The 24502-nt window shown below is 39.7% G+C and overlaps 1 protein-coding gene across 3 annotated transcripts in view; it reads right to left on the reverse strand.

Annotated features, from left to right (window-relative positions):
• Positions 1–24502, reverse strand: part of LUZP2 (leucine zipper protein 2) — a 462473-nt gene that overhangs the window by 69319 nt on the left and 368652 nt on the right. For all 3 annotated transcript variants that reach the window (XM_074999009.1, XM_074999008.1, XM_074999007.1), the window contains 2 exons: positions 13928–14002; positions 8628–8792 (listed from right to left, as the gene is read on the reverse strand). In XM_074999009.1, coding sequence (XP_074855110.1) covers positions 8628–8792; positions 13928–14002 — 240 coding nt within the window. The remainder of the gene's footprint in view (positions 1–8627; positions 8793–13927; positions 14003–24502) is intronic.

Here is a 24502-nt window from a genome sequence, read left to right on the forward strand (position 1 = left end):
CAGATAGGTTTTAGGTTACATAGCAACATTTCCTATCTTCACTTTCAGATAAGAGTAAGGCAAAGAATGACATTCAAGCAGAATAATGGGGTTATTAACAATGAAGCCAAAAAGTAAGGTCAGAGAGTCAGCTTGTCTTTGAATTACAGTAGGTTATAAAGGCTATGACATTAAATAATCAAGAAAAGCGAAGGGTTTTAAAGACTTAGGTTATAAATATTTGTCAGGTGTTTTTCTTTCAAAGTCATCTTGTTGCAGATGGCTATAAAAACTATAAACCTATTTCTCTATAAAGTTAATGTGCTAATAATGAAGACTCCTTTAAAAGTAGCAATAAAACTAAACTGCTTCACCTTTTCATTTAATGAACATTGATATTAAACCTTTTCTAGCACATAATGGCCGCTCACCAAATCTTCCTTAAAATTCCCCACTGGGGCAGAAGGGCCTCAACATGTACAAAGGATTGTTTCTGAGGAAATGGAGGAAACCTGTCCACAGTGAAGTGACATCAAAAATGGAGATAACAAAAGGATTTTAAGTTATGGTAACAGCTATAATGATCTTCCAAATCCTTCTCAAGGGGAAAAAAAAAACAAGCCCACATATCACACTGGACTAAGGTGCAGTAGGGGATGATAATGATTTCTAGATAAAAGGCCAAGTTTTGACAATACTATTAATAAATAAATTAGCAATCATCCTTTTCTGGAGCAAATTAAAAGTCAGTGATGCTCTTTTCTTCTGTTCCCATTTCCATAGCACTTACAAAGGAATTCTTGCTGCAGAACACAAAATGCAAAAGCAACACACTTTCTGCCTCTGTTACAAATCTAAATGCTCCTTCAGTGATCCTCTCCTTAAAAAAATCACATTAATTCTTGAACTCCTTCTGAAAGTGGAGGAGAGGGTTTTTCAAGCTATTTATTTGGAGATACCACTCACATCAAAGAAAACTGCACATGTGCATCTGAAAGCGGCACTTGGTTTTTTTAAGTAGATAGCTTTGGTGGAGTCGAGACAAAACATCGTAAATCTGGTGTTTTCATTTTGCCTTGGGCTGCTGCAAAAATATGCTGTGAATGAAGCAAAAAGAAAAGGAATGGAAGATGGAGTTTTCAGTGTCTGGGTTAAAAATATTTACGTGCCCAAACCTGAAATCTGTTTACAGGCAAAACTAACAGTGAAACTCCTGCGAGTCTAGCCTGATTAAGAACTTGAGGACTGGACTTTAAAAGAGAGATTATTATTAAATATTTATGTAGCGACATCAGTTTGCAGGGTACTTTGTAGAAGTAACATGAATCTTTGGATTCAATCACTGGTGACATTACTAAGAGAGAGGATAAACTTGTGACTGGGTTATCAAGACAAAAGACAAGGTGTGACACTAAAAGGAGCACAGAGCTAAGATGGATGCACTTGCAGAGCTATGCAATACCTTGAAAGTGAGGATAGAAAGTTCACAATGTAATCCATAAGGATGGAGCCAATGTAAAAAAGTGATCCCACCTGTGTTGGGAGAGGGTAGGAAAGAGGAGTTGGATAAATTAAAATAAGGTAAAAGAAAGCTGATTAGATTGCCAATTTCTTTGGACCAGGACTATCTTCCTTATGTATGAGCACAGTTCCTAGACCAACAGAGGTCTCTATGTACCACCACTATAATTAATAACAACTACAACATCGCCATGCTGGATAGACTAAAAAGGGAATGGTGATAGTCAGAGGGAACAGGGAAAGTATAGAGGAAGGAAAATTATATGTTGAGATTTTAGCTTTAAATTTGAAGAAGGATCAGGAGAGCCAGAAGGAAATGTAAGCCTGGGGTGGGGAGAGGAAGGAGGTCTGAACCTCTCAGCCACAAAAATCACAGATGAGGTCATCCTGGGAGTGAATACAGAGAGATACGAGGACTTGAACAGTCCAGAAATACCAACAGAATTCAGGTGGATGAGTCAGAGATAGCAGCAATGAAGAAGTCAGCTAAGTAGAAGGAAAACTGAGAAAAACTTCAAGCATGAACATAGTCTGAAGAAGAAATAGGTGGTTCCTGATACACATTTCCAATAAAGGCTCAGTTACATTTTGCATATCAAACTGTCAGATTCATTCCAAAAGGCCTGTCTTAAAAACAAATGAACTAAGAGTAACCTGGTGTGTCCCTTGTTGTTGAAATCTATGTTTCAAAAGAATTCTGCTGGCTGAATGATGCACCTCATTCAGTTGAAGGAGTTGGACTGTTACAGACAAGAAATAAGTGGGTGCTCCATGTTGTAATGTCAAAGGTAATCCATTTCAAGCTGTTGCTAAAAAAAGCAACTTTCAAAAATAAGGTTTTTCAACATGTTATGGTAACCAAGGTCACCCAGGGAAAAAATTATACACATTAGAAAAGCTTTCATTATATCAGTACCCTCTCTTATTAGGATAAAAATAATCCCATAATTAAATTTGTATTGTTTTAGATATTCTTCATATAAGAATATATGACAGCCATGTGCAAAAGGTCAAAACCTGCATTTAAATTGGGCATTATGAAAATTGATGTTAGCAGCATTGGTACTAATTTTCGCAAATATGGATGATTTTAAAAACTTGTTCTGATTTGGTTTTTTTTTCTTGACCTTCCACAAACGGACATGGTTGAAATGATGCATTACTGTAATTGCTTAAAGAACCTGTAGCCAGCCACTGGAAACAGCTGCTGTGTTGGGAAGATCTTGCAAATTATGACAAAATATGACTCAACAGTCATATTTTCCTTGGCATTTTACTGACACAGAGGTGATCCTACAGATACTCCTTGAATAAAAGGATGAAAAGAGTCTGAAATAATGCTTATAATGCTTCTGAGAAGCAATAGATGTGGCATTGCCAACCCCAAGAGTAAAAACAAAGGAACTGTCTAAAAATAATATCTATATTAAGAGTAAATTATATTTGGTTGTCTTCTAGTTTTTTTTAATCCTTCTGCCCACATTCAATGAGTCTCTAACAATTACAGGTAGAAATTGCAAATTTAAATACATATCAAATATGCCCCATCTGATCTGTGCACGTGATCTTCAGTTCCTTGTAATTGTTATTCAGGGTCATCCTGTTCCCCGGCAGGCACCCATTGGTTTCACTCCCTGCAGCCTTATACCTTCCCAAAAGAGAGTCACAGCTCCCCAACTCCAAATTCCAGTACTTCGGGGGAGGGGTGTGTGTGTGTGGAAAAACACAGTTGCCTGTTTCCATAAGTGGTGTTCTTCAAGATGTGTTGCTCATGTCCATTCAATATAGGTGCGTGTGCTCACCACATGAACTGGCACTGGAAGATTTTCCCTCAGTTGTAGACCTACAGCACCAGCTCCAACGCCTCAGGGAGTGGTGCACAAATGTTATGCTATGTAGGGTGCTGCCAGACCCACCCCCCTTCACCTTCAGTTCCTTCTTGTCCACTGTAAACTAGAGGAAGCATCTGTGTCTTTCCAAAATTGTGATATGAAAATGTGTCCTTGAGATTGAGGGCAGCCAATCCACTGGATCTGGGGAAGGGATGATGGAGATGAGGCACAGTATGCGGAACTTGAGTTTCACTAGGTAGCAATTCAGATCTCACAGGTCCAGGATGAGCTGAAGGCTGTCCTTGGCCTTGGGGACTAAAACAATATCAGGAATAGATCCCTGATTTTCTATTTTGGTGTGGAATCTCCACCACACACATCCACACCAAGCCCTCTTGGGAGAAAGATCCTGGAAGAGAACTGGGGAGAAGTGGAAGGGGAGGGCGGAGAAGACTTGAAAGGTATAGCCTTCCTGGACTGGGCTCAATTATGGAGTCCCAGGTGAGAAGGAAAAGGCATAAACAACTGGAAAATAAAAGGGGAAGATAAGGGAAACTGAGTTGGTACGACTTCATTAGGTGCACCCTCAGCAAGGGTGTTTGCCCACTTGCTTAACATGGTTGTAGCCCAATTGGGAAGGAGGCTGGGGTGGTTTGTTTGGTTTCCTCCTATTATCGCTGTGCTAGCTCCTGATGGGAATGGGATCCCTGGGGCCATGGCTTGAGTTGTTTACTTGTAGGCCTAGGGATGGACAAGCCAAGAGTCTTTTTGGGCAGTATGAAACCCATGAAGCTTAGTGTCTGTGTACTCTGCAAACAAGGCGATCTCACCAAAGGGAACATCCTGAATGGGCTGCGGTGCCTCTGCTTAGAGTCCTGAGAGGAGCAGCCAATACACCTTGTGCATGGAGACCATAGTTGCTTTGGAAGGAGCCACAGAGTCTGTTGCAACAGAGGTTGCCTGAAGTGCAGCCCTGGCTTCTGAGGCCCTATCATTGGTGAAAGCTTGAAATTTCTTCTTGGAAATCTCATGCAGAACATTGAATTTGTACATTTCCTTCCACATATTAAGATCATAGTGGGCAATCATGATTGTTTTGAATGTCATATGGGAACACAGTAACTTATGACAGCCAGCTATGACACGTTTGAGACCTTATATCAACCATGAGTTACTGTAGGAGAGCAGAGCTCTCACCGTTCAGGCTTAATGTCAGGATTTCCACATGAGGTTGGCTTGCATCCATTGACTCTTCCTTTGGTTGTTTATTTGCAATGTCAAATGTTCTGACCACCAACATGGGAACTGGAAGTGTTATTTTCGGTAGAAATCTTTTTGATCAGAAAATATATTGATTGAGGGAACACAATGTAGTTTCTTTCAGTTGTCCTTTGTGAAGAAAGAAAAATTAAATCAATCTAAGTTTTTTCTTGTCCTTACAATTTTATCTTTACCTGTTTTTTAAGTAAGTAAATTTTTAGAGCTGGAAAAATATGGCAAGAGCAGCCCCTCACAGTAGACATGCTAGATTCATATTCTCACCTTCTTTTTTATCCCAGAAAGAAGTAAGACACACAAATGGCGGGGTAAGCCTTTGCACACTTTCCTGCCTATATATCTCCAGGTCTGATTTTGAGTGTCCAACACAGCTAGTGGTAAGAAAAGTTTACGTATAACTATTTTTTCATCTCTGGTTATACTGACAATAATGATGTGAATTACTGGTAAGATAGGGCAGGATAATTTCTATGACCTCTGTGTTGTCCATTAAAATTAGGATTCAAGACCACCAACTCATTTAACATATAAAGCTGAATGGAATTCACATTGCAATGTTTTCATTTGCTGGGTTTGAATCATTTCCATGACCTAAATGTGAAAATTTCTATTACTGACTAATACTCCAGACTCTTGAGCTATCCAACTTCATAGCTTGTAATTTTTATCAAGATAAATGTTCTCAAATAAACAAGCTCCTCATAGACCAATTCTGCAGATAATCATCGAGATATTAATTTTTTCCTGTTGGCTAGTGGCAAGAGAAGCAAACGTCTTATCACATCCTCCTCCCATTTTTTGCTTGTGATAACTTGAGTCTCAAACCTCTAGGAAGTGAGGTGCCTGAATCACCCTACATATGGTAATGATTAGTCATTGACACAAGTGTGCAATCTACACATCCATGTTCTCCAAAGTCAACTAAAACCAGTTCCAGTGACTATTGTCTCTGAGTGATGTAGACCACACATTATACATTTTAATTTGTAAGTGGTATGTAAATTTGACATTTTTAAAAAGCAATTTTTCAAGCTGAATGAGTAATTCTTTGAAGTTAAGGTATTTACCAGATCAAGCGTCACATTTTCCCCTGAAGGCTGAGCTGACACTTATCAAAAGTGACAGGATTCATGAGTATTTTTCCACTGAAGGTCCCTATCTTTGTATTAAAAATGTACATGCACAAAGAGAATTCAATAGCCTGCAGTGTGAAAATGCAGGTGAGAATGTGAAGGAATGGAAAAATGCATACACGTATATACACACATCTAGCTTCAGCTAGTTGGCCCGTAATCAGAAGGCAAAGTCAAGGACTGAATACATAACAATAAATGGCATTACAAAAAGTCCTCATATAATTCCAGCACAGAGTATAATTCTGGTCCAGGCTGTGATTCTTTGACAATCTATTTCACAGTAGCAGATTTCAGTGGCTTTATAATCACAGATAATGCGCAGATTTATAATAATGGCTTATCAATGGGTGGAACAGCAGGACTGAGACCCATTATTTCCTCAGACATTTTCATGGCATGTGCCAAGCACACAGAAATGCGAACGATGACGATGGAAGAGGCAATAACGCATATTTTTATTCAAATATACTCATGTGGATGGATGTACAGAAGCCTACCTCTTCATGTTTGTAGACATGGAAATACATGTTTGTATTACCATGGAAATACTGACATAACTTAAGAAATATGCAACAGACACAACATGTACAGGACGAGAGAGAAAATCAGCTACGTGTGTTTTTTTCAGAACCCAGAATTTAAAAGTTCTTCACTTCATATTTACACTGCTTTATTCCCACTCTGCCTCAAAATCTGCACTGCAGTAACTTCTGTAAAGTTAAGGAGAGCAGAACAGCATCAGTCAAGGATTAAATACAATAAAATCTATAACATGACATATAAATTAGCCAGATCCACAGTTGCTTTTTTGGCGATTACTACTAAGCATTATTGGTTTTGCTGCATAGTAATAGGTTGGCACTACTGTTTTCACAGTGAAGCAAAATAAATGGATATATGAAACTTCTACTGGTGTAGTAAAACATAAAACAAAGCATATAATAAAAACATGTTTCAGACATAGTTTATTGATTAGGGTGTCTCTTAAGATTTTGCATATTGCGGTTTAGTATGACTGACCTCCCAGAAAACCTCAGGACACTGCAGGAAGCAGAGTAACAGGATATTTCTCTTCTAAATTAGCACTGAAATGGAAATCCCCTCTGACGTTACTAAAGACACCATGTTTGTTCCTAGACATCCTGTTCTTGTTCATGAGAAGTTTCTGACCATGCAGGCATGCATTAATGATTCCATAGCACTTTTTGCATGAATAGTTATTTGAGACTCCATTACCTAGTCACAATTTCCAAATTGAATACTTATATTCTGCTCACTGAATACTACTACTACAACTTTAAATGGACAAAAAAAAAAATCACTGATTCCTGATGTAAAATTCTGAACTGATTAGGAACTTAAATTGTTGCCAGACCCTGTCTTACAGGAGCCTGCATTTTACAGTAAGTAAAGTGATTCCTTTCTGTAATTTGGGAAAGTATTTTGTGATTTTTTGGAATGAAAGTGGAACATGACATGACAACATGAATTCTCATATATTACTTTGTAAACCTCAAATGCCTCTATTGAAACCGATAGTTTTTCTAGATTTACACAACTGGATATGAATGCAAAATATAATTGTTGCTCATTGATTGTCATAAAATCTTTATATATGCTGCAAGGATGAGGACACAGATTCTCAAAGGGATTTAGGTGCCTAACTGCCAAAGTCTAAAATTTAGACCTCTTTTTCCTCTTACAGCTAAGTCTGTAGATTCCTAATTTCCCAAGGCACCTAAGTTTGCACCATAAAAGTCTGCTAGATGCCTATATTTCTGCCTAAATCCTGCAGCCTAGTGTTTAATTCAGGCCTATACCCTGAGGAGACCCTCATATTAGATATTTCCCACTTATCTTTACTGCTGGTCTGATGTGATAGGTGTGGTCAGTGGGGCTGAAAGCCACCACAGGCACTGAGTCCAGGTGTGGGGGAGGGCCAGTTCTGTACTCCAAGAAGGGCAGAAGGGGCGAGGCCAAGGGCAGTCATCCCTTAGCACTGACCACTCTGCAGAGCTCCCCCACTCACTCACCCACCCACCCATGGCTGGGCAGAGCAGTGGAGCAAGGCTTCCTTAAGCACTTCACCCAAAGTAGCAGCGGCAGCATCTGGAGCTCTGATCCCCTTTGAAAAGCCAGAGTCTGGGACAACTGTGCCATTCGCCCCACCAGTGGACCTGGGTGTGTTCACATTTTGCTTGAGAGTAGATTGGGAACTGAAGACTGCACACCCACTGGAAGAGAATTAGTGTGAAGAACAGGGTTTGAACCCAAGTTTTCCCAGCTCTAAACTGAAGCTCATGCCAACTAGACCATATTGTCTCTTTTTTGTTCCATTCACGGTTTCTCCCATGCAGCTCCTCTATATATCACACATTCTCCCAAGCCCAGTGAGTTTTCATTTGGATCTCTCCTAAACAGCCACCTTCCCTACATGGCCCCCAAGTGTAATCAATCATGAAACTGAGAAAAACAAACAGATTCCCTCTCTTTGGGCCTGCAACTTCATCTTTCATTTCTAAGTCTATATATATTGTAAAACATGGCTGTCAGAAATTTTCTTTCCATTTTGCGCTGTACAACATCAAATGCAATTTTCAGTGTCTAACAATTAAAACAAACCAAGATGAATTAGTGCAATCAACTATTGTAGCCTCAAGCCCACACTCCTTGACAGAAGATTTAACTGGTAAGAAAAGTATTGGTTTTCCAACTTGTTAAATGTAACATTAGTAACATCAGAAAGAGGCTCAGAATTATCTTTAAAATTCATCGTAATCTTTCAATGAATTTAAAATCCTCCTCAGTTCCACTCTGATGGTCTTACAGGACAAACTCTAAAATCTGTTTAAAAAATAAATGTGGGGGAGGGGAAACATACCTTGCTATTTGTCACTTGGAATGGAACTCTAGAGTCATTTGTAACTGGGGATGTCAGCTTCTCAGTTGGTTTTGAAGGGATAATATTTGTAGCGGGCGGTTGATTGTGCAGAACAGAAGACAGGCAGAGTTGTACAGTCTCCTTCAGAGCTTTCAGCTGTGACTCCTGGGGAAAATGAGAAGTCATCAGCTCTTACAGATAGGCTACAGTAAACAGTACAGCTTCTTTTCTTTCTTCTCTGAACCAAACCTTTGGAAACAGCTGTAGGAATCTTTTTCTTATTAAAGCAAAAAATTAAAGCACTTGAATGCACTGTATAACTTGCATAACTGCCCTGTGAGTTATTGTATGCACATCACATATCAAACAGACTAGGAAAAGTCTCAGTAAATTCCCTTCCAGTCTCATATAACTTTACCAGGGTGTCTTTTTTTTGAAGGCCACTTATATTTAAAAGAACTAGGGCATAATCTACCAAATATTATACAGTTTACAGGGCTTTAACGTCTTTTGTCTTTTACATTTGCTAAAGAGAAACAGACTTTCATTTTGTTTTTTATAGAAACATAAATACATACTTACAAACGTCTGTAGTATATGGTCACTTATTCAGAATATTCAGTTTATCTGCACAAGTGTATTTATTGTGAAAGATACTTTTTCTCTCACACGATTATACTGTCACGTACTTATAATGTTCATAGATTGGGTCTCGTTTGGGAAAATGAAAATTATCATTGCCTAGATTAAAATAAAACCTACTCAGGATCCAAGAATCGTGAATGGCAAAATCAGCTGTTATTCTCAAAATATTTAGGAGGCACTTCCGACAATTATACCGAAAATTGTGGCAAATAATTGCAGGGACCCTCCTAACATTTAAAACACCAATTCATTTTACAACACCCAATCCATGGATATTGACTCAACAATTTGAATAGAAAATCAAGGAAACTAAATATTCTATTGATTTGGACAGTAATACTGAATATTGTGAATTAGTGACAGATACTTCCAAGGAGATATGGTCCTATAGAAAGGATACTAACTACTCCTTTATAGACGACTGAGTGTGTCCAACTGATATACTGTAAGCAGAGTAGGGATTTCCCAGTGATCAGGGCTCCAGCCTGGGACTTGGGAGACCTCAATTAGCTTAGTTACTCTTCCAATCTCACAACCTAATAAATTAAATTGTTAGTCTTTGAGGTGCTACAGGACTGCTTGTCTTTTTGTGAAGCGACAGACTAACATGGCTATCTCTCAGAGATTACTCTTTCAAAGACTTCCTTGTGTGAAATCAAGCAATCACTTAGCTTCTCTGTGCTTCAGTTCCCTCCATATAAAATGAGTTTAATAGAACTTCCCTCTCTCATAGGAGTATTGTGAAAATAAATACACTAATAATTATATGGTGCTCAAACTATAAGAAAATGAGGGACACACAAATATCTTAGAAAAGACAGTTGGAAACATGCAGCAAAATGTAAAGGTGAGCAAGAAAAAAAGAGCCATATTACAGTGCAGGTGTAACTATGTTTCCAAAGCAATTTAGCTGGTTATACCTAGTGCAATTCAGCATTCCTTTAGTACTGAAAAGTCAACTGACCAATGTCCTGAGATATCTTCCATTTTTATATCCTGCTAAAGCTGATGTGTTTTCTATTAGGCAATGTCTACTATAGGGTTTTGCCGACAAAATTCGTGGAGCATCCAGTTTCCCAAGTCATTCTTTCGACAGTAAGTCGACAGAATGCAGCACTTTTGTCGACTTAGTGTCTACCCTGCTCCCCATGAGGAATAACGCCTCTTTTGACAGAGAGGTGTTTTCAGACAAATAGTCTGGACATTCCGGGGAGGCCCTCTGTCGACAGGCAATGCTTCTGGGACACCAGGCAGCTATGTCTGCTGTACTTCTGGTTGGCTGTTTTGCTGATACAGAGGGCTGGGCAGTCCAGCTGCTCTCTGTCCAAAGAGAAGATTGCTCTTGCTATCTGCTTGGCAGTTTGGCTGCAATCTGTAAACAGATGTTTTGTCAGAAGATATCTTCTGATAAAAACTTCTGTCAACAAATGCCTGTAATCTTGACATAGCCTCTGAGAACAATAGAACAGGTCTGTCCCACCTTGCTTCTAACAAATTAGAACCTAGAGATAAGTCACATGAAGAGCCTTGCTTGGAATCCAGGAGAGCACAATTTGGGTTTTATTTAAAAAAAAAAAACAACTCTGAAAACTCCCAAAAGCATGACGAAGCAGTATTGCAAAAGTACTATTTGGATGAGAAGGAGAAAAATCACAGAAATAGGAGAAGGATAGAAGAGTAAAGGAGGAAAAACAGGACAAAATGGAATAGTTTTCCTGTTTCCTTAATGGAGAGAAAAATCTGCAATTTTGTGTACTGATTGTCTAGGCTTGCCAGAGTAAGCGAATATGAATAATCCAATAGGAAAGCATTTTGCCTGAGATTAAGGGCTCAATAAACAGTGAATTCTTGATCTTTAAGTCTGGATACTTTGTCACAGTGCAGGACCTGGCTAGGGGTGGGAAGGAAACAAAAAGAATCGCCTTATATCCTCTTTGCAGTCCCAAGATTCCTATGGCTACTGGAGGCCAACTAATGCATCTGAAAAGCCCCAGGACTCCTCCTGTAGATCACTGTATGGCTCTATATACGGTCCAGCCCAGGGGCATGCAAGATAGACTCCAGGAGCTGGATCAGTCCCCCTCCTCCAGCATTTTAATCCAGCCTACAGCAGGCCCCTAGGGCTGCAGAGGGGGTAGAGCTTCAAATACTAAATACTTTGTCAGAGGTCACAACCCCTTCCTACATCCAAACTCCCTCACAGACCACCCACAATCTCCTGCACCACAGTACACTAACCCAGCACATTATCTCATCCCAGACCCTGCACGTGCTCCATAAAAAAGTTCAGTCCTCGACCATTTACCAAAATCTTGTAGTGTCACCACATCAAAAATTATTGCCCACTCCTACTCCAGCCAAACCCCTTCCACACAATATATTTCCTACACTGGATTTCTGAGGGGCAATTACATAAAGCAGAGAATCAGCCTCTGGTCAACTAGGCCAGTTTTAAGCTTCCTTTATATCACCAGAGTGGCACAAAGAAACGTAATTGGAGCCAAGAATGTGGATCCAACTTCAAGTTTTGGCTGATATTTGAAGTATCTGACTGGTTCAAAACAGGCTGTGTAAGTTATCCTTTGTCAGAGCAGTTATATTTTTCAAACTGTATATTCTGCTGTCATCTTTCCTCTCCTCCAGAAACAGGGGCCGTGTCTATACTAGCAAGTTCTTTGAAATATTTTTCAAAATATGGGGCTCTTTTGAAATATCCAGTGGAGCATCTACACACAAAAATCATTGTTTCTAAATTTAATTGAAAAACGCGGTGGTCCTTTCAAAAGTGCTCTTCCACTCCCATTTCAGGAAGAGCAAATTCTTTCAAAAGAAAACTTGTGTGGATATTCCATGGGCCGCCCCCCCGAAACAGTGGTCCTCATGGTGCCTGATTTTCAATCCTTCGTCCATTCTTCCAAAAGAGCACGGGCTGTGCGGATTCTCTCTTTCGAAAGAGCACATTACCCTTTTGATCTGCTTTGTGGTGTGTGGATGCAGTCTTTCAAAGAAAGTTCTTTCAGAGGAGATTTGTCTGATAAAGAAAGCCTTCTAGCTCAATGGAAGGAGAATAGTTCAAATCACAGAAACTCAAAGATTTGCCAATAAAGTATATTTAATAAAAACACGCTAGCATTATGCTTTGCATTGTACAGTAGCTGTATCTACTTTTTTCTGTTTTTAGGCTGTTCTTCTCTACCTTCCAATCTTCCTAGTCGCCATATAAGGTTAGCTTAGTACTTTGAGAGAGAATGCGGAGCAGTTGTCAGATCAGTTGCTATATCAAAACACAAAGGCTATGTGTACAATTACCAAAAACTTCAAAATGGCCATGCTAATGGTCAGATCGAAGAATATTAATGAGGTGCTGAAATGCATATTCAGCACCTCATTAGCATGCTGCCAGCCGCAGCACTTTGAAATTGCATTTCGCTCCTGCATGACTTGGCTACACGGGGGTCCTTTTCGAAAGGACCCCAGCAACATTGAAATCTCCTTATTCCTATGGCCATTTTGAAGTACTTAGTAAGTGCAGACATGGCCAAAGAGTCATCAATAAAAGTCAGTGCAGATGACAACCCAAAATTCTTGTCCCAAAGGAAATTCTGAAAACCTTTCGTTGTTGTTGTTGTTCTGAATTGGAACAAATCAAAATTTCATTTTGGGGCAAAAAATGTTTATTACGGTAAGGTCAAAAAAGTTTCATTTCAATAAGGTGACAACTTTTTGGATCAACCTGATCAACTCAAATTTTATACACTATATGCTGTACTGTTATAGTTAGCTGGTTCTTGATTTGCTCAGTCAGCATCTAGTCATTTGTAATTTTTATTCTAACTGGTGATTGTTTAGCTAATTGGAGCCATTAGAATTCTGTCTTATAACTTCCCGCAAAACATCTTAATTTTGTCGAACTGTTATTTTTAAAGGAAAAATGTTCAGTAGCAGAAGTTTAACTAGTGGATACAGCTGAGGTCTACAGCTCACAAAGCATAAGATAGTTCCTGACTTTTGTGATCATGCAAATGAAATTTGGAAGGGTTCAAAGAACACTCAAACCCACCTCAATGAAAGCCCACGGACAATCACGGTTCTGCACTTATGGAATATCAGTGATTGCTTCCTCTGTTCCCCAAAGCAACTATGGGAGGCAAATCTATCATACAATTCCCTGCAACCAATACGTGGCCTTCAAAGAGAGTTTTGCACTGAGGGAAGAATGCTGCAAAATCTCAAGGGATAGCCTAGCTTGCATATTCCCTTTAGGCTCCCAGAAGGTAAGGGATGAACTGTGGCTCAGCCATTCCCGCGCGGATTACGTGCATATTCTCCACATCCTACTTGGGACTGGGGCTGTATGATAAAACTGAGCCCAAAAGATAAGCAAGTATCAACATCTTGTTGTAAGTAACCATAGAATTTGATTAGAATTTCTGTTATCTTGCTTTAATCTTATCAATCCCAACTGTCAAAACCCTACATACAAGTTTAACTTTATGAACTGATTAGTTTAATTGACTTCATTGAGACTACCTCAGTCCATTAAGTGTAAATCTTTGCAGAACTGATGCCTTAATTTGTATTTCTTGTCAAGTTACACTGAGGTGTTCATAGCTAATAGAGCTAAACATGTTTATAACACCCAGATAAATTCTTACTTTGTCAAGGGCTGCTTTTTCCAGCTCATCTTTTGCAACTGCTAGCTTTTGCTCGAGGTCTGTTAGCTGTTGTGCCTGTGGGAATAAAAGAAATAGTAGTTGATGTAAGTTACAGTAAAACGATTTCGCCAGTAATTTTGCATGCAAAGCCTGTGGCAGAGGAAAGGGCTTCACGCTGCAGATTACAGTCAAAATTGCCAAGCCCCAAGAGATAACTTTTTGCTGTGAAATGTGGTTTTTTATTGGGAACTGGCCCCATACTTTCTCTGTTTATGTCAATAAAGTTTGGTCATTAAATGAATGGCATTAGGAAAAGTCCCTAGTTGTGCTCGGAAACATTTAGAAAATACAATGTAGCGTATGGTTTATAAAAGCTAAAATATTTGCAAACTTTTTTCCCTTGGCTAGTTTTGTATTCGTAATTCCCATTCATACTGTCTTGTCTAAGCTGGAAATTAGTCCACACGCGTGCATACATGATGTCAGCGGGTACAGTGCTTATTCCCTATGGAGTTACTTCATTTCTTCTTTTCCCTCCCTTTGCATATTGAACACAAAAAACCCAGGGCTACAGAAATAGCTGTTCACAAGATCGAGATTTTAACTACACTGGATTTTTGTAATTGTCATTGGTGGTGGTGGTGTTTTGTTTTTTTTTTAAACAAACAAATGAAGAAACCCACTCAAGCATTCATGCAGACAAGCTTGATTATCTGCAATAAAAGGGCTTTTACCTCAAAACAGTTACTCCAGCCCAATGAACCCCCGCTTTCCAGGTTGAAAGTGACTACAGTAAACCCTTGAAATGAGCAATTTTGGGTTGTGCTTAACTCACTTAACCCCCCTACCTCAGCCCTAGGTGGCCCTGGTTCAACCTCCACATTCTCCCAGCCCCGTTCACCACTCACGCCTGGCTCTGGCTCCAGCTCACCACCCCTCACACATGGCTCTGGCTCAACTCCCCCACCCTCAGCTTACCACCCAAGTGCAGCTCTGGCTCAATACCCACCTCCACGTTCAGCTGTGGCTCAACTTCCACCCGCCCCAGTTCAAACCCTCCCGGCCGAGTTTAAACTCCCCTCCCCCCCGCCCCAGCAGCCTGGCTTATTACCTGAGCACAGCTCCAGCTCCCCACCCTTGCACGTGGCTCTAGTTCAACCCATCCCCTGTCCCAATTCAACCACTTCCCCTGTAGCCTGGCTCTGGCCCACTCCTCTCCCCCCTGCAGCCCAAACTCACCCCAGCTTAACCCCCATGCCCCCTCCCATGGCACCAGCCCACCACCAGGCTTAACCCTCCCCAACTGCCTCCCCACAACCCCAAGACTTAACTTTCAAAAGGAGCTCCAGTGGTCCTGCTGCTTTCCTGGCTGAAGAATTTGAGTTCTACCAGGGAAAAACACCACCCCCGACTTATGCAAAATTAGAATTACACGAGGGTGGGTGGGAACAACCCCCCATAAATCAAGGCACCACTGTATTTGTGTATCAGGCAGAGGTATTATTGACTTTATTGGCTTCCGGGGAGGCTCCAGGGATGTTTCCCTTCATGGACCAGTAAGGAGTCACTCTAGTCAGTTCTGCAAGATCTGCTGCCTGTTTCCTAGATGTCCCAGGATGACCTGCCCCCATCAGTAAGACCCAGGAATGATAAAAGTAGCCAGGGCTCTGCCCTCCCAACCCCAACACAGTACCATTTGGTAGAATTTTGCCAGATGAGAAAGAAAATTCTACCTGGGAATTAAACTTTTAAGGTGTTAAGATGTCCTAGATTTCTATGATTGTGCCACCTACAAAGTAACAGCACATACTGTATATCTAATTTGGTTGGAGGTGTTTGTTTTTATTGTTTTATTTGAAAATATAAATAATTTTGAACCTATTTTCAATGTTTATGAAGGAGAAGGAAGGAAAAGACATTGGACCAGATGGTTATCTTCTCCATCTGAAACTGTAATGAGGCATTGAACATTTCTTGCCTCTGAACAGCTCTGTAGGGGTCTAACCCATCAGTCAGAAAGGACACTGTGTTTTAGGTCTTTGTAAATGTTTAATCAACCAACCAATTGCTAAAGCATGTTCCTAATTTCTCCCAGAGATATCACAGTCCAGATGGGCTGACATACCTACTTCACACTCTGCTAAAGGACTCATGAGTGATGTTGTCCTATTTTATTATCTGATGGGCTTTTGCTAAGCCATAGGGACTTGAACAATGTGAAATTAACAGACTTATGTACAGAACTAAATGTAAAGAGTTATATCAAATGTGTAGTTTTAAATGTCATGACATTCAGTGTTATGGCACTCTTCTTCGGCTGATATGAAGAAAAGCTTCCTTGGATTCAGAAATGGATTACACATTTATCTAGCGAATATTGGTTAGAAACATAGAACTCTCATTTTTATTATTTTACAAATATGTCTGAAAAGCTTATCATTCTTCCTGGCATAAGCCACCTTGTAATTAGTAAGGGTTAGGATGAAACATCACCTATTGCCATAATTTTCCAGCACATGGTTTCTTGCACCATCTTTTAAGTGTTTGACATGATACAGAGATAGAGTTTTGACCTACATCAGGGGTCTCAAATTCATGACCTGCAGACCATCCCTGTCTAGAGCAATTTCACCATCTGTCACAGGAGTACCAATGGGCCAGGGGTGGGCCTGTCTGCTCCCATCCCTCAAACCTCCCACTATCTGTCACTGTCACACTCTCCCATTGCACTCCAGGGACAAGACCCTTGGGATTATGGGAGGGACCTGAGAGGAGCTGCTGCTCTGCACTGGCCCCACATAATCCTGTAGGCCTTATCCGTGGGAGGACAGGGTGTAATGAGGGGAGAGGGCATGATAATGGCAGAAAGAGGTGGGACTTGTGGAAAAGGACTGGACAAGCCTTCCCCACTCCTACCCGTAATCCTGGGCTGCATTGTGAAACTGTTTCAACTAAGAGAGTTTGAAGTCTGTCCAATATACAAAGCATCTGGGCATTGTTGGCACATGATGGCATATATGATGTTAGCTGACGAACATGAGAACGTGCCCATGATTCTGTGAATAACCTGGTTAGGTCCAGTGATGATATCTCCAGAAAAGAATCCTTATCAGGATTCTCACCAACAGCCACAGTCTATACTGCAGTAACACCAGTCCTGGGACTTTTCCTTGCAACAAAGCCCACTGCCAGCTTTGTCCACATATATTTTCTGGAGATACCATCACTGGACCTAACCAGGTTATTCACAGAATCACGGGCACATTCTCATGTTCCTCAACTAACCTCACGTGTGCCATTATGTGCCAACAATACATACAACACAACAATACATCCTTTCAGATTTATTCTAAAGCCTTGCATACTACTGAGGTCAGACTTCCACATCTTGTAATAGATTAGATCACTTTTGTTCCCTTTCTTAAGTACAGCTATGAAGTTAATTTTCATCCCATCATATCGAACCACCCTCAGATAGACACATTAAAAATTCTTGCTACTGGACTAAAAACTGATGTTATAAGATCAGGCAGGATGAAAATTCAGGTCACATCCATATGGAATGTTATGACATTCCAACTACATCTTTCCTTATTCTCCTTCTATTTGTAATTGAAACACCTTTTACCTTTCTGAATTTCATTGGGAAAACCTAATTAAGATATATTTGTACCAATTCTCAGTTTACTCCTACTTTGCCTAGCCTCCATAATTACATTTTTTTTTCGCTAGTAGACCCCTTTTGCATTCAAAATAGGGTCTTTGATAAAGCCTAATTATATTTTTGACATCGTTATTCATCCACCTGGATGTGCAGTTTTTCTCTACATTTTCTCCCATCTTGCTTTGGATGCAAATTTCAGATAGTTTTTATGCAGCTAACCTGAAGAATTTCTAAGCCTCCTGCATATTTAAGTTACTGAAAATTTTAGTCCAGTCAACTTTAAGTCCTTTATTTTCCCAAAATCTGCAATTTTAAAACAAAAAAAAATATCGCTAACAAGCTGATTTTGGTTACTAACCATTTAATATAAACTGAAACAACTTGTGATCAATTGATCCAGGCTTATTTCCAATGACTAACTCTTCTATAACTTTACTTCATATCATATTAAATATTCTGCCTTTACGGAGCATAGATAGCATTCTTCAAAAGGAGAGCTAAGATTTATCACAGAACAATTTTGCAGGCAGCAATTATTTAAACGATATACATTTACTTGAGTGTATTTTTAAAATAATAGTTTGGGTTGATTGATTTACTTAAATGGCTGAGTCTATCATGTAAATTATTTTACTTCACAGTCTATTGAACCAATAGGCCAAAGGTATCAATCCAGCTGCTGTAAACTGACATTAAGTTCCTGCACAAAAAATTCTTTTTTATTGAAATAATAGAGCTGATTTTAACTCCCAGTTCAACTTTTTATCCTCCTGTAATTTTACAATAACCAAATTATTCCACCTCCCCCTCAGCTTTTTTTTCCCCCCAAATTCTCTGTTAAATTCCTTCCCTGGCTATAGAATTTTGCTGCTATTTTGCGCTAATCATTTCGGAAAAAATTGCTAATCAACATAATCCAGACAGTGAAGAGAGGCTACAAAAGAGTGCAGCTGACACCCAGAATGAGCACAACTATTTCAATGTGTATTTTATTTTAACATTCTTCTAAAATGCTATGGAGAATGAACACAGCTTAAAAAATATATTTTCCTTTTTTACCAGAAAGAAAGAGAGTACCAGTTTGAGTAGCTGTTTACAATAATTGCTACAATGGAGAATACTGCTGGAATTTGTGATCTCTTACTCATAAAAAAATTTAAGTAGGCTCACTATAACAGCATGATACTGCAAGGCACAGAAGGTTCTCACACTTGCACTAATGTTCATAGTACTGATATTGTCATAGGAGTCAGCACCTTGAAGAATCAGATGAGAGGATAAATGAAATAACACCCAGACTTCCACTGAACTCAGACTCATCATATTTCTCTTAAAATTATCTTAGAAAAAATCCTGAATTTCAGCAAATACCTGTAGATAGAGGGCAAAATAAAGACAGATGGCTATTGGGCTAGAGGCTGACCTCAGTTACACGGATTAAAATCCAGAGTGTCTCTGGATCAGAATGAGGATATGTGTATCAGTCTACATCTGCGATATTTCAAAAGGTGTGCAAACAATGCCTTATTTTCCTTGGCACAATGTCTTTGTTTAACAAAGATCTATAACTATTGCATGCTCCATATCATATTGAAGCGCTAAAGAATGAGATCTCTCTCTCAAACTCAAATATGTACAGAAAGCAATAAAGGTAATATACTCTATGATCCTCAGAGGCTAGAAATGTTATGATTTTAGAGACCAGGCATAATGTCTTAAGATACGTTACTGTTGCTCCCTGAAAATATAAATTTTTCACAGGGGAGGCATGAAAGAAAGGGCATAAATCCATCATCCAGATATATATTTGAAGCATGGAACACTGCTTATTACTTGCAAAGTAGCATCTACCAATCAATCTACTTTCAAGGAACATTCCAAATATATATAGCCTCTGCACTTTCCTTCTCGTGGAAGATCTTTAGCCCACAGGGTTTTTCTTGCAGGTTCTCCTTATCCTAATCCCTAGCACCTTCTGTTTCAAAGAGATATCTAAACATTCGTGCCTTGGAATTAATACAATTCTTTTGCTGGCATGACTCAGAAAAAAATATGCTTATCCAGTTCTAGCTCTATCCATGGTTTCATGCACCTGATATCAAGATGGCTTACCAGAAACATTCTGTATCCCTTTGTGAAGCTCTGTAACCTGCCATCCTGTTATAGTTGCACACAAATTATGTCTGCCTTCTGCATAGGAGACACAGCCATCCCAACAAGTGGCTTCTTCACAGTCTCCTCCCCTCCTACCTCCAATCTCTGTCTAGCCATAATTTAACTAGCGATGTTTTAGTGATTGGTCATGAGTGCTTCCTAGAATACTAAGAATGTAAAGACATGCCAAAATTGTAAAGTATAAGGGTTCAGGGAAGAGCAAGAAGAATGATCAAAGGACTAAAGTATGTTCTCAAGCAAATCAGTGTATTTACCTTGAAAAGCGAAAATGAGTTACTAGATGACAGTCTGTAAGTGTCTAGGTGGGGAACAAATAGCTTATTACAAGCTCATCGACCTTGCAGAGAAAGTGACAACATGATCCAATGTCTGTAAGTTAAAGCTAGACTAATTCGGAATGGATATAAAGTGTTAGTTGTTAAAAGTGATGGTAGTTAAACATTGATACAGTTCACGAGGGACTGATAGCAAATACTTCATGACTGGCCATTTTTAAATGTATTGAAAGTTTTTCTAAAATATCTGCTTCAGGAATGATTTTAGGAAAGTTCTATACCCTGTATTATGTAGGTCTGACCAGGTGATCACAATGAATCTATAAATCTTCTTAGAGTGTGTTACAAAATGGATTTTTATATTACCTGAATATTACATAATACTCATGATGATAATTTAAATAAAATGCAGAAAAAAATACAATATATGAATACTATTTGGGACTGACATTTTATGTCATCTGTCACTCATGAGGTAATTTCCTCTAAATTTAAAATGAGGTCTCAGATATAATTGAAAACCTGGTGTCACAAATAACAGACTGAATCATGACAAATTGAACTGGTGCCTTTTTGGTTGGGGGCAAGGTCAAAAATTCAAAATATTTCACCCACATATAGTTAGGAAGGGCTAGATTACCCCCTCAGCCAAGGGGCTATTCACTTGTGCAAAGGTAAATACATATATAAGTTTTGGGAGGATCAGAGCCTTATTCAGGATATGGTAAAGTGCAATTTTATTGGAACCATTGGTTGCTTATTGAAATAATGAACACAATTTCTACTTCAGCAGGAAACATCCAGACAGGAGCTAGTACTTAAATGATGTGTAATCATAGGAGTGAAATTTTTAGCTCTAATACCTCATGTAATATTGAAATATTTAAATTTATAAAAAGTTGAATACCATTTTCTTTTCAGTATTTTTGTCTTGTATTTATTTTATAATTGTATTTTCTAACTGGGACTCCTGTTTAACTGGGAATAGAAACAAACACTGCATGAACTGTACTGTGAAGAGGAACCAATGTTTTTTCCTCTCTGGACACTGTTTGCCTTTTAGGAAAAAACAAATGCTTGGTGCCACAGAACTGTACTATTTAATATAATACAGCATTTGAAAGATAGTTGAAAATGGCACATCATTGATGTTTAAGCAGATGTGCAGCGAAACAAAATCCAGCCATTCAATAATATCTGAATAAGAAAGAAAGAAAGAAAGAAAGAAAAAGAAAATTTAAAACATGATTCCCCTCAAAACCTTTCCAGTTTGTTCGCATTTTCCTGATGCTCATTAGTACCTCAACACTGTTATTCTCCTCAGTGACTTTTAGATGTCCAATCTAAGCACAGAATCTTGACCTCCATGGTTTTTAGTAGCTTAAGCTTCACTTCTACCTTTTTATTAACATTTTTTCCAGTCCATGTTTCTTTCTGAGCATAAAATAGAATCAAAGAATCATAGAAGAGTAGGACTGGAAGGGACCTTGAGAGGCCATCGAGTCCAGCCCCCTGCCCTCATGGCAGGACCAAGCATTTTCTAGACCATCCCTGAAATCCATCTATCTAACCCCTTCTTAAATATCTCCATTGATGGAGATTCTACCACCTCCCTTGGCAATTCATTCCAGTGTTTGATCACCCTGACAGTTAGGAACTTTTTCCTAATGTCCAACCTGAACCTCCCCTGCTGCCATTTCAGTCCATTGCCTCTTGTTCTATCCTCAGAGGCAAGGAAGAACAAGTTCCCTCCCTCTGCCTTATGACACCCTTTTAAATACCTGAAAACTGCTATCATGTCCCCCCTCAATCTTCTCTTTTCCAAACTAAACAAGGCCAATTCTTTTAGCCTTTCTTCATAGGTCATGTTCTCCAGACCTTTGATCATTCTCGTTGCTCTCCTCTGGACCCTCTCCAATTTCTCCACATCCTTCCTGAACTGCGGTGCCCAGAACTGGACGCAATACTCCAGCTGAGGCCTAACCAGCGCAGAGCGGGAGAATGACTTCTCGTGTCTTGTTCACAACACACCGGTTAATGCATCCAAGAATCATGTTTGCTTTTTTTGCAACAGCATCACACTGCTGACTCATATTTAGCTTGTGGTCCACTATAACCCCCAGATCCCTTTTCTGCTGTACTCATTCCTAGGCAGTCCTTTCCCATTCTGTATGTGTGACACTGATTGTTCCTTCCTAACTGGAGCACTTTGCATTTGTCCTTATTAAACATCATCCTGTTTACCTCAGCATATTTCTCCAGTTTATCCAGATCCTTTTGAATTATGACCCTATCCTCCAAAGAAGGTGCAACCCCTCCCAGCTTGGTATCTTCTGCAAACTTAGTAAGTGTACTTTCTATGTCAATATCTAAATTGTTAATGAAGATATTGAACAGAACCGGTACTAAAACAGACCCCTGCGGAACCCCACTAGTTATACTTTTCCAGCAGGATTGACAACCATTAATAACTACTCTCTGGGTATGGTTATCCAGCCAGTTGTTCACTCACCTTATAGTAGCCTCATCTAAGTTTTATTTGCATAGTTTATTGGTAAGTATATTATGTGAGACCGTGTCAAATGCTTTACTGAAGTCTAGGTATACCACATCCACCGTTTCTCCCTTATCCACAAGGCTCGTTATTCTATCAAAGAAAGCTATTAGATTGGTTTAACATGATCTGTTTTTAACAAAACCATGCTGGCTGTTCCCTATCACCTTACCACCTTCCAAATGCTTGCAGATGATTTCTTTAATTACCTGCTCCATTATCTTTCCTGGCACAGAAGTTAAGCTGACTGGCCTGTAGTTTCCCGGGTTATTCTTGTTCCCCTTTTTATAAATGGGTACTATATTTGCCCTTTTCCAGTCTTCTGGAATCTCTCCCGTCTCCCACAATCTTCCAACAATGATTGCTAAAGGCTCAGATACCTCTTCTACCAGCTCCTTGAGGATTCTAGGATGCATTTCATCAGGCCCTGGTGATTTGCAGACATCTAATTTTTCTAAGTAAAGTTTAATTTGTTCTTTTCTTATTTCAACTTTTAAACCTACCCCTTTTTCACTAGCATTCTCTATGTCAGGCATTCCTTCAGATTTCTCAGTGAAGACCGAAACAAAGAAATCATTAAACATCTCCGCCATTTCCAAATTCCCTGTTCTGTTTCTCCCTCCTCACTGACCAATGGCCCTACCCTCTCCTTGGTCGCCTTCTTGTTACCAATGTATTTGTAAAAAGCCTTCTTGTTTCCCTTTATGCTTGTAGTTTGTTTGAGCTCATTTTGTGCCTTAGCCTTTCTAATCTTGCTCCTGCATGCTCGTGTTGTTTGCTTTTATTCGTCCTTTGTAATTTGTCCTAGTTTCCATTTCTTATACGATTCCTTTTTTATTTTGAGATCATGCAAGATCTCCTGATTAAGCCAAGGTAGTCTTTTGCCATGTTTTCTAGCTTTCCTACGCAGTGGGATAGCTTGCTTTTGGGCCCTTAATAATGTCCCTTTGAAAAACTGACAACTCTCGTCAGCCGTTTTTCCCCTCAGTTTAGCTTCCCATGGGACCTTACCTACCAGCTGTCTGAGTTTACCAAAATTCCAGCCTGTGACTCAACCAAAATAGCAGTTCATTCACATTTTAGTTTTTTGTAAGTGACAAGAAACTAGCATCTCTCTAATACATGACAGTATGCTGAGATGTGAGAGAAAACGGTTTAAACTCAGTTCTCATGAGTAAGGGTTTCATAGCTACAGCTGGACTTCTGTCCCTTTTCTGATTTCTCAGAAGGCCTTCTTCAGGGGTTGAGGCTTGTGCCTTTCCCTATTTTTAGGTCGATTTTGCAATTGTCCAACTTTTAGAGTAGAATAGTGATGAGTAACCTAGGCTACGGACGGAACCACGTGAATGGCCCTCCTTTACCTCAATGGGCTGCAAAATTATTGTAACTAATACAGTCTCCTGGGAAAGATTTTTTTTTGCTAACTGCTTGTGTACCTAGAATCTGAAGGGTGGGCCAAATGAACTGGCTTGATGGTCGGGCCCAATGGGTAGTGGTCAATGACTCAATATATGGATGGCGGTCTGTTTCAAGCGGAGTGCCGCAAGGCTGGGTTCTGGGGCCGGTGTTATTCAACATCTTTATTAATGACCTGGATGAGGGACTGGGTTGCACCCTCAGCAAGTTTGCGGATGACACAAAACTAGGGGGAGAGGTAGATACGTTGGAGGGTAGAGAGAGAATCCAGAGGGACCTGGATAAATTGGAGGACTGGGCCAAAATAAATATGTGGTTCAATAAGGAGAAGTGTAGAGTCCTGCACCTGGGGCGGAAGAATCCCAAACATTCTTACAGCCTGGGGACCAACTGGCTCAGCAGCAATATGATGGAAAGGGACCTAGGGGTTATGGTGGATGAAAGGCTGGATATGAGTAAACAGTGTGCCCTTGTAGCCAAGAAAGCTAACG

The sequence above is a fragment of the Carettochelys insculpta genome, chromosome 6, assembly GCF_033958435.1.
Source record: "Carettochelys insculpta isolate YL-2023 chromosome 6, ASM3395843v1, whole genome shotgun sequence".
In the NCBI taxonomy this organism is placed as follows: Eukaryota; Metazoa; Chordata; order Testudines; family Carettochelyidae; genus Carettochelys; species Carettochelys insculpta.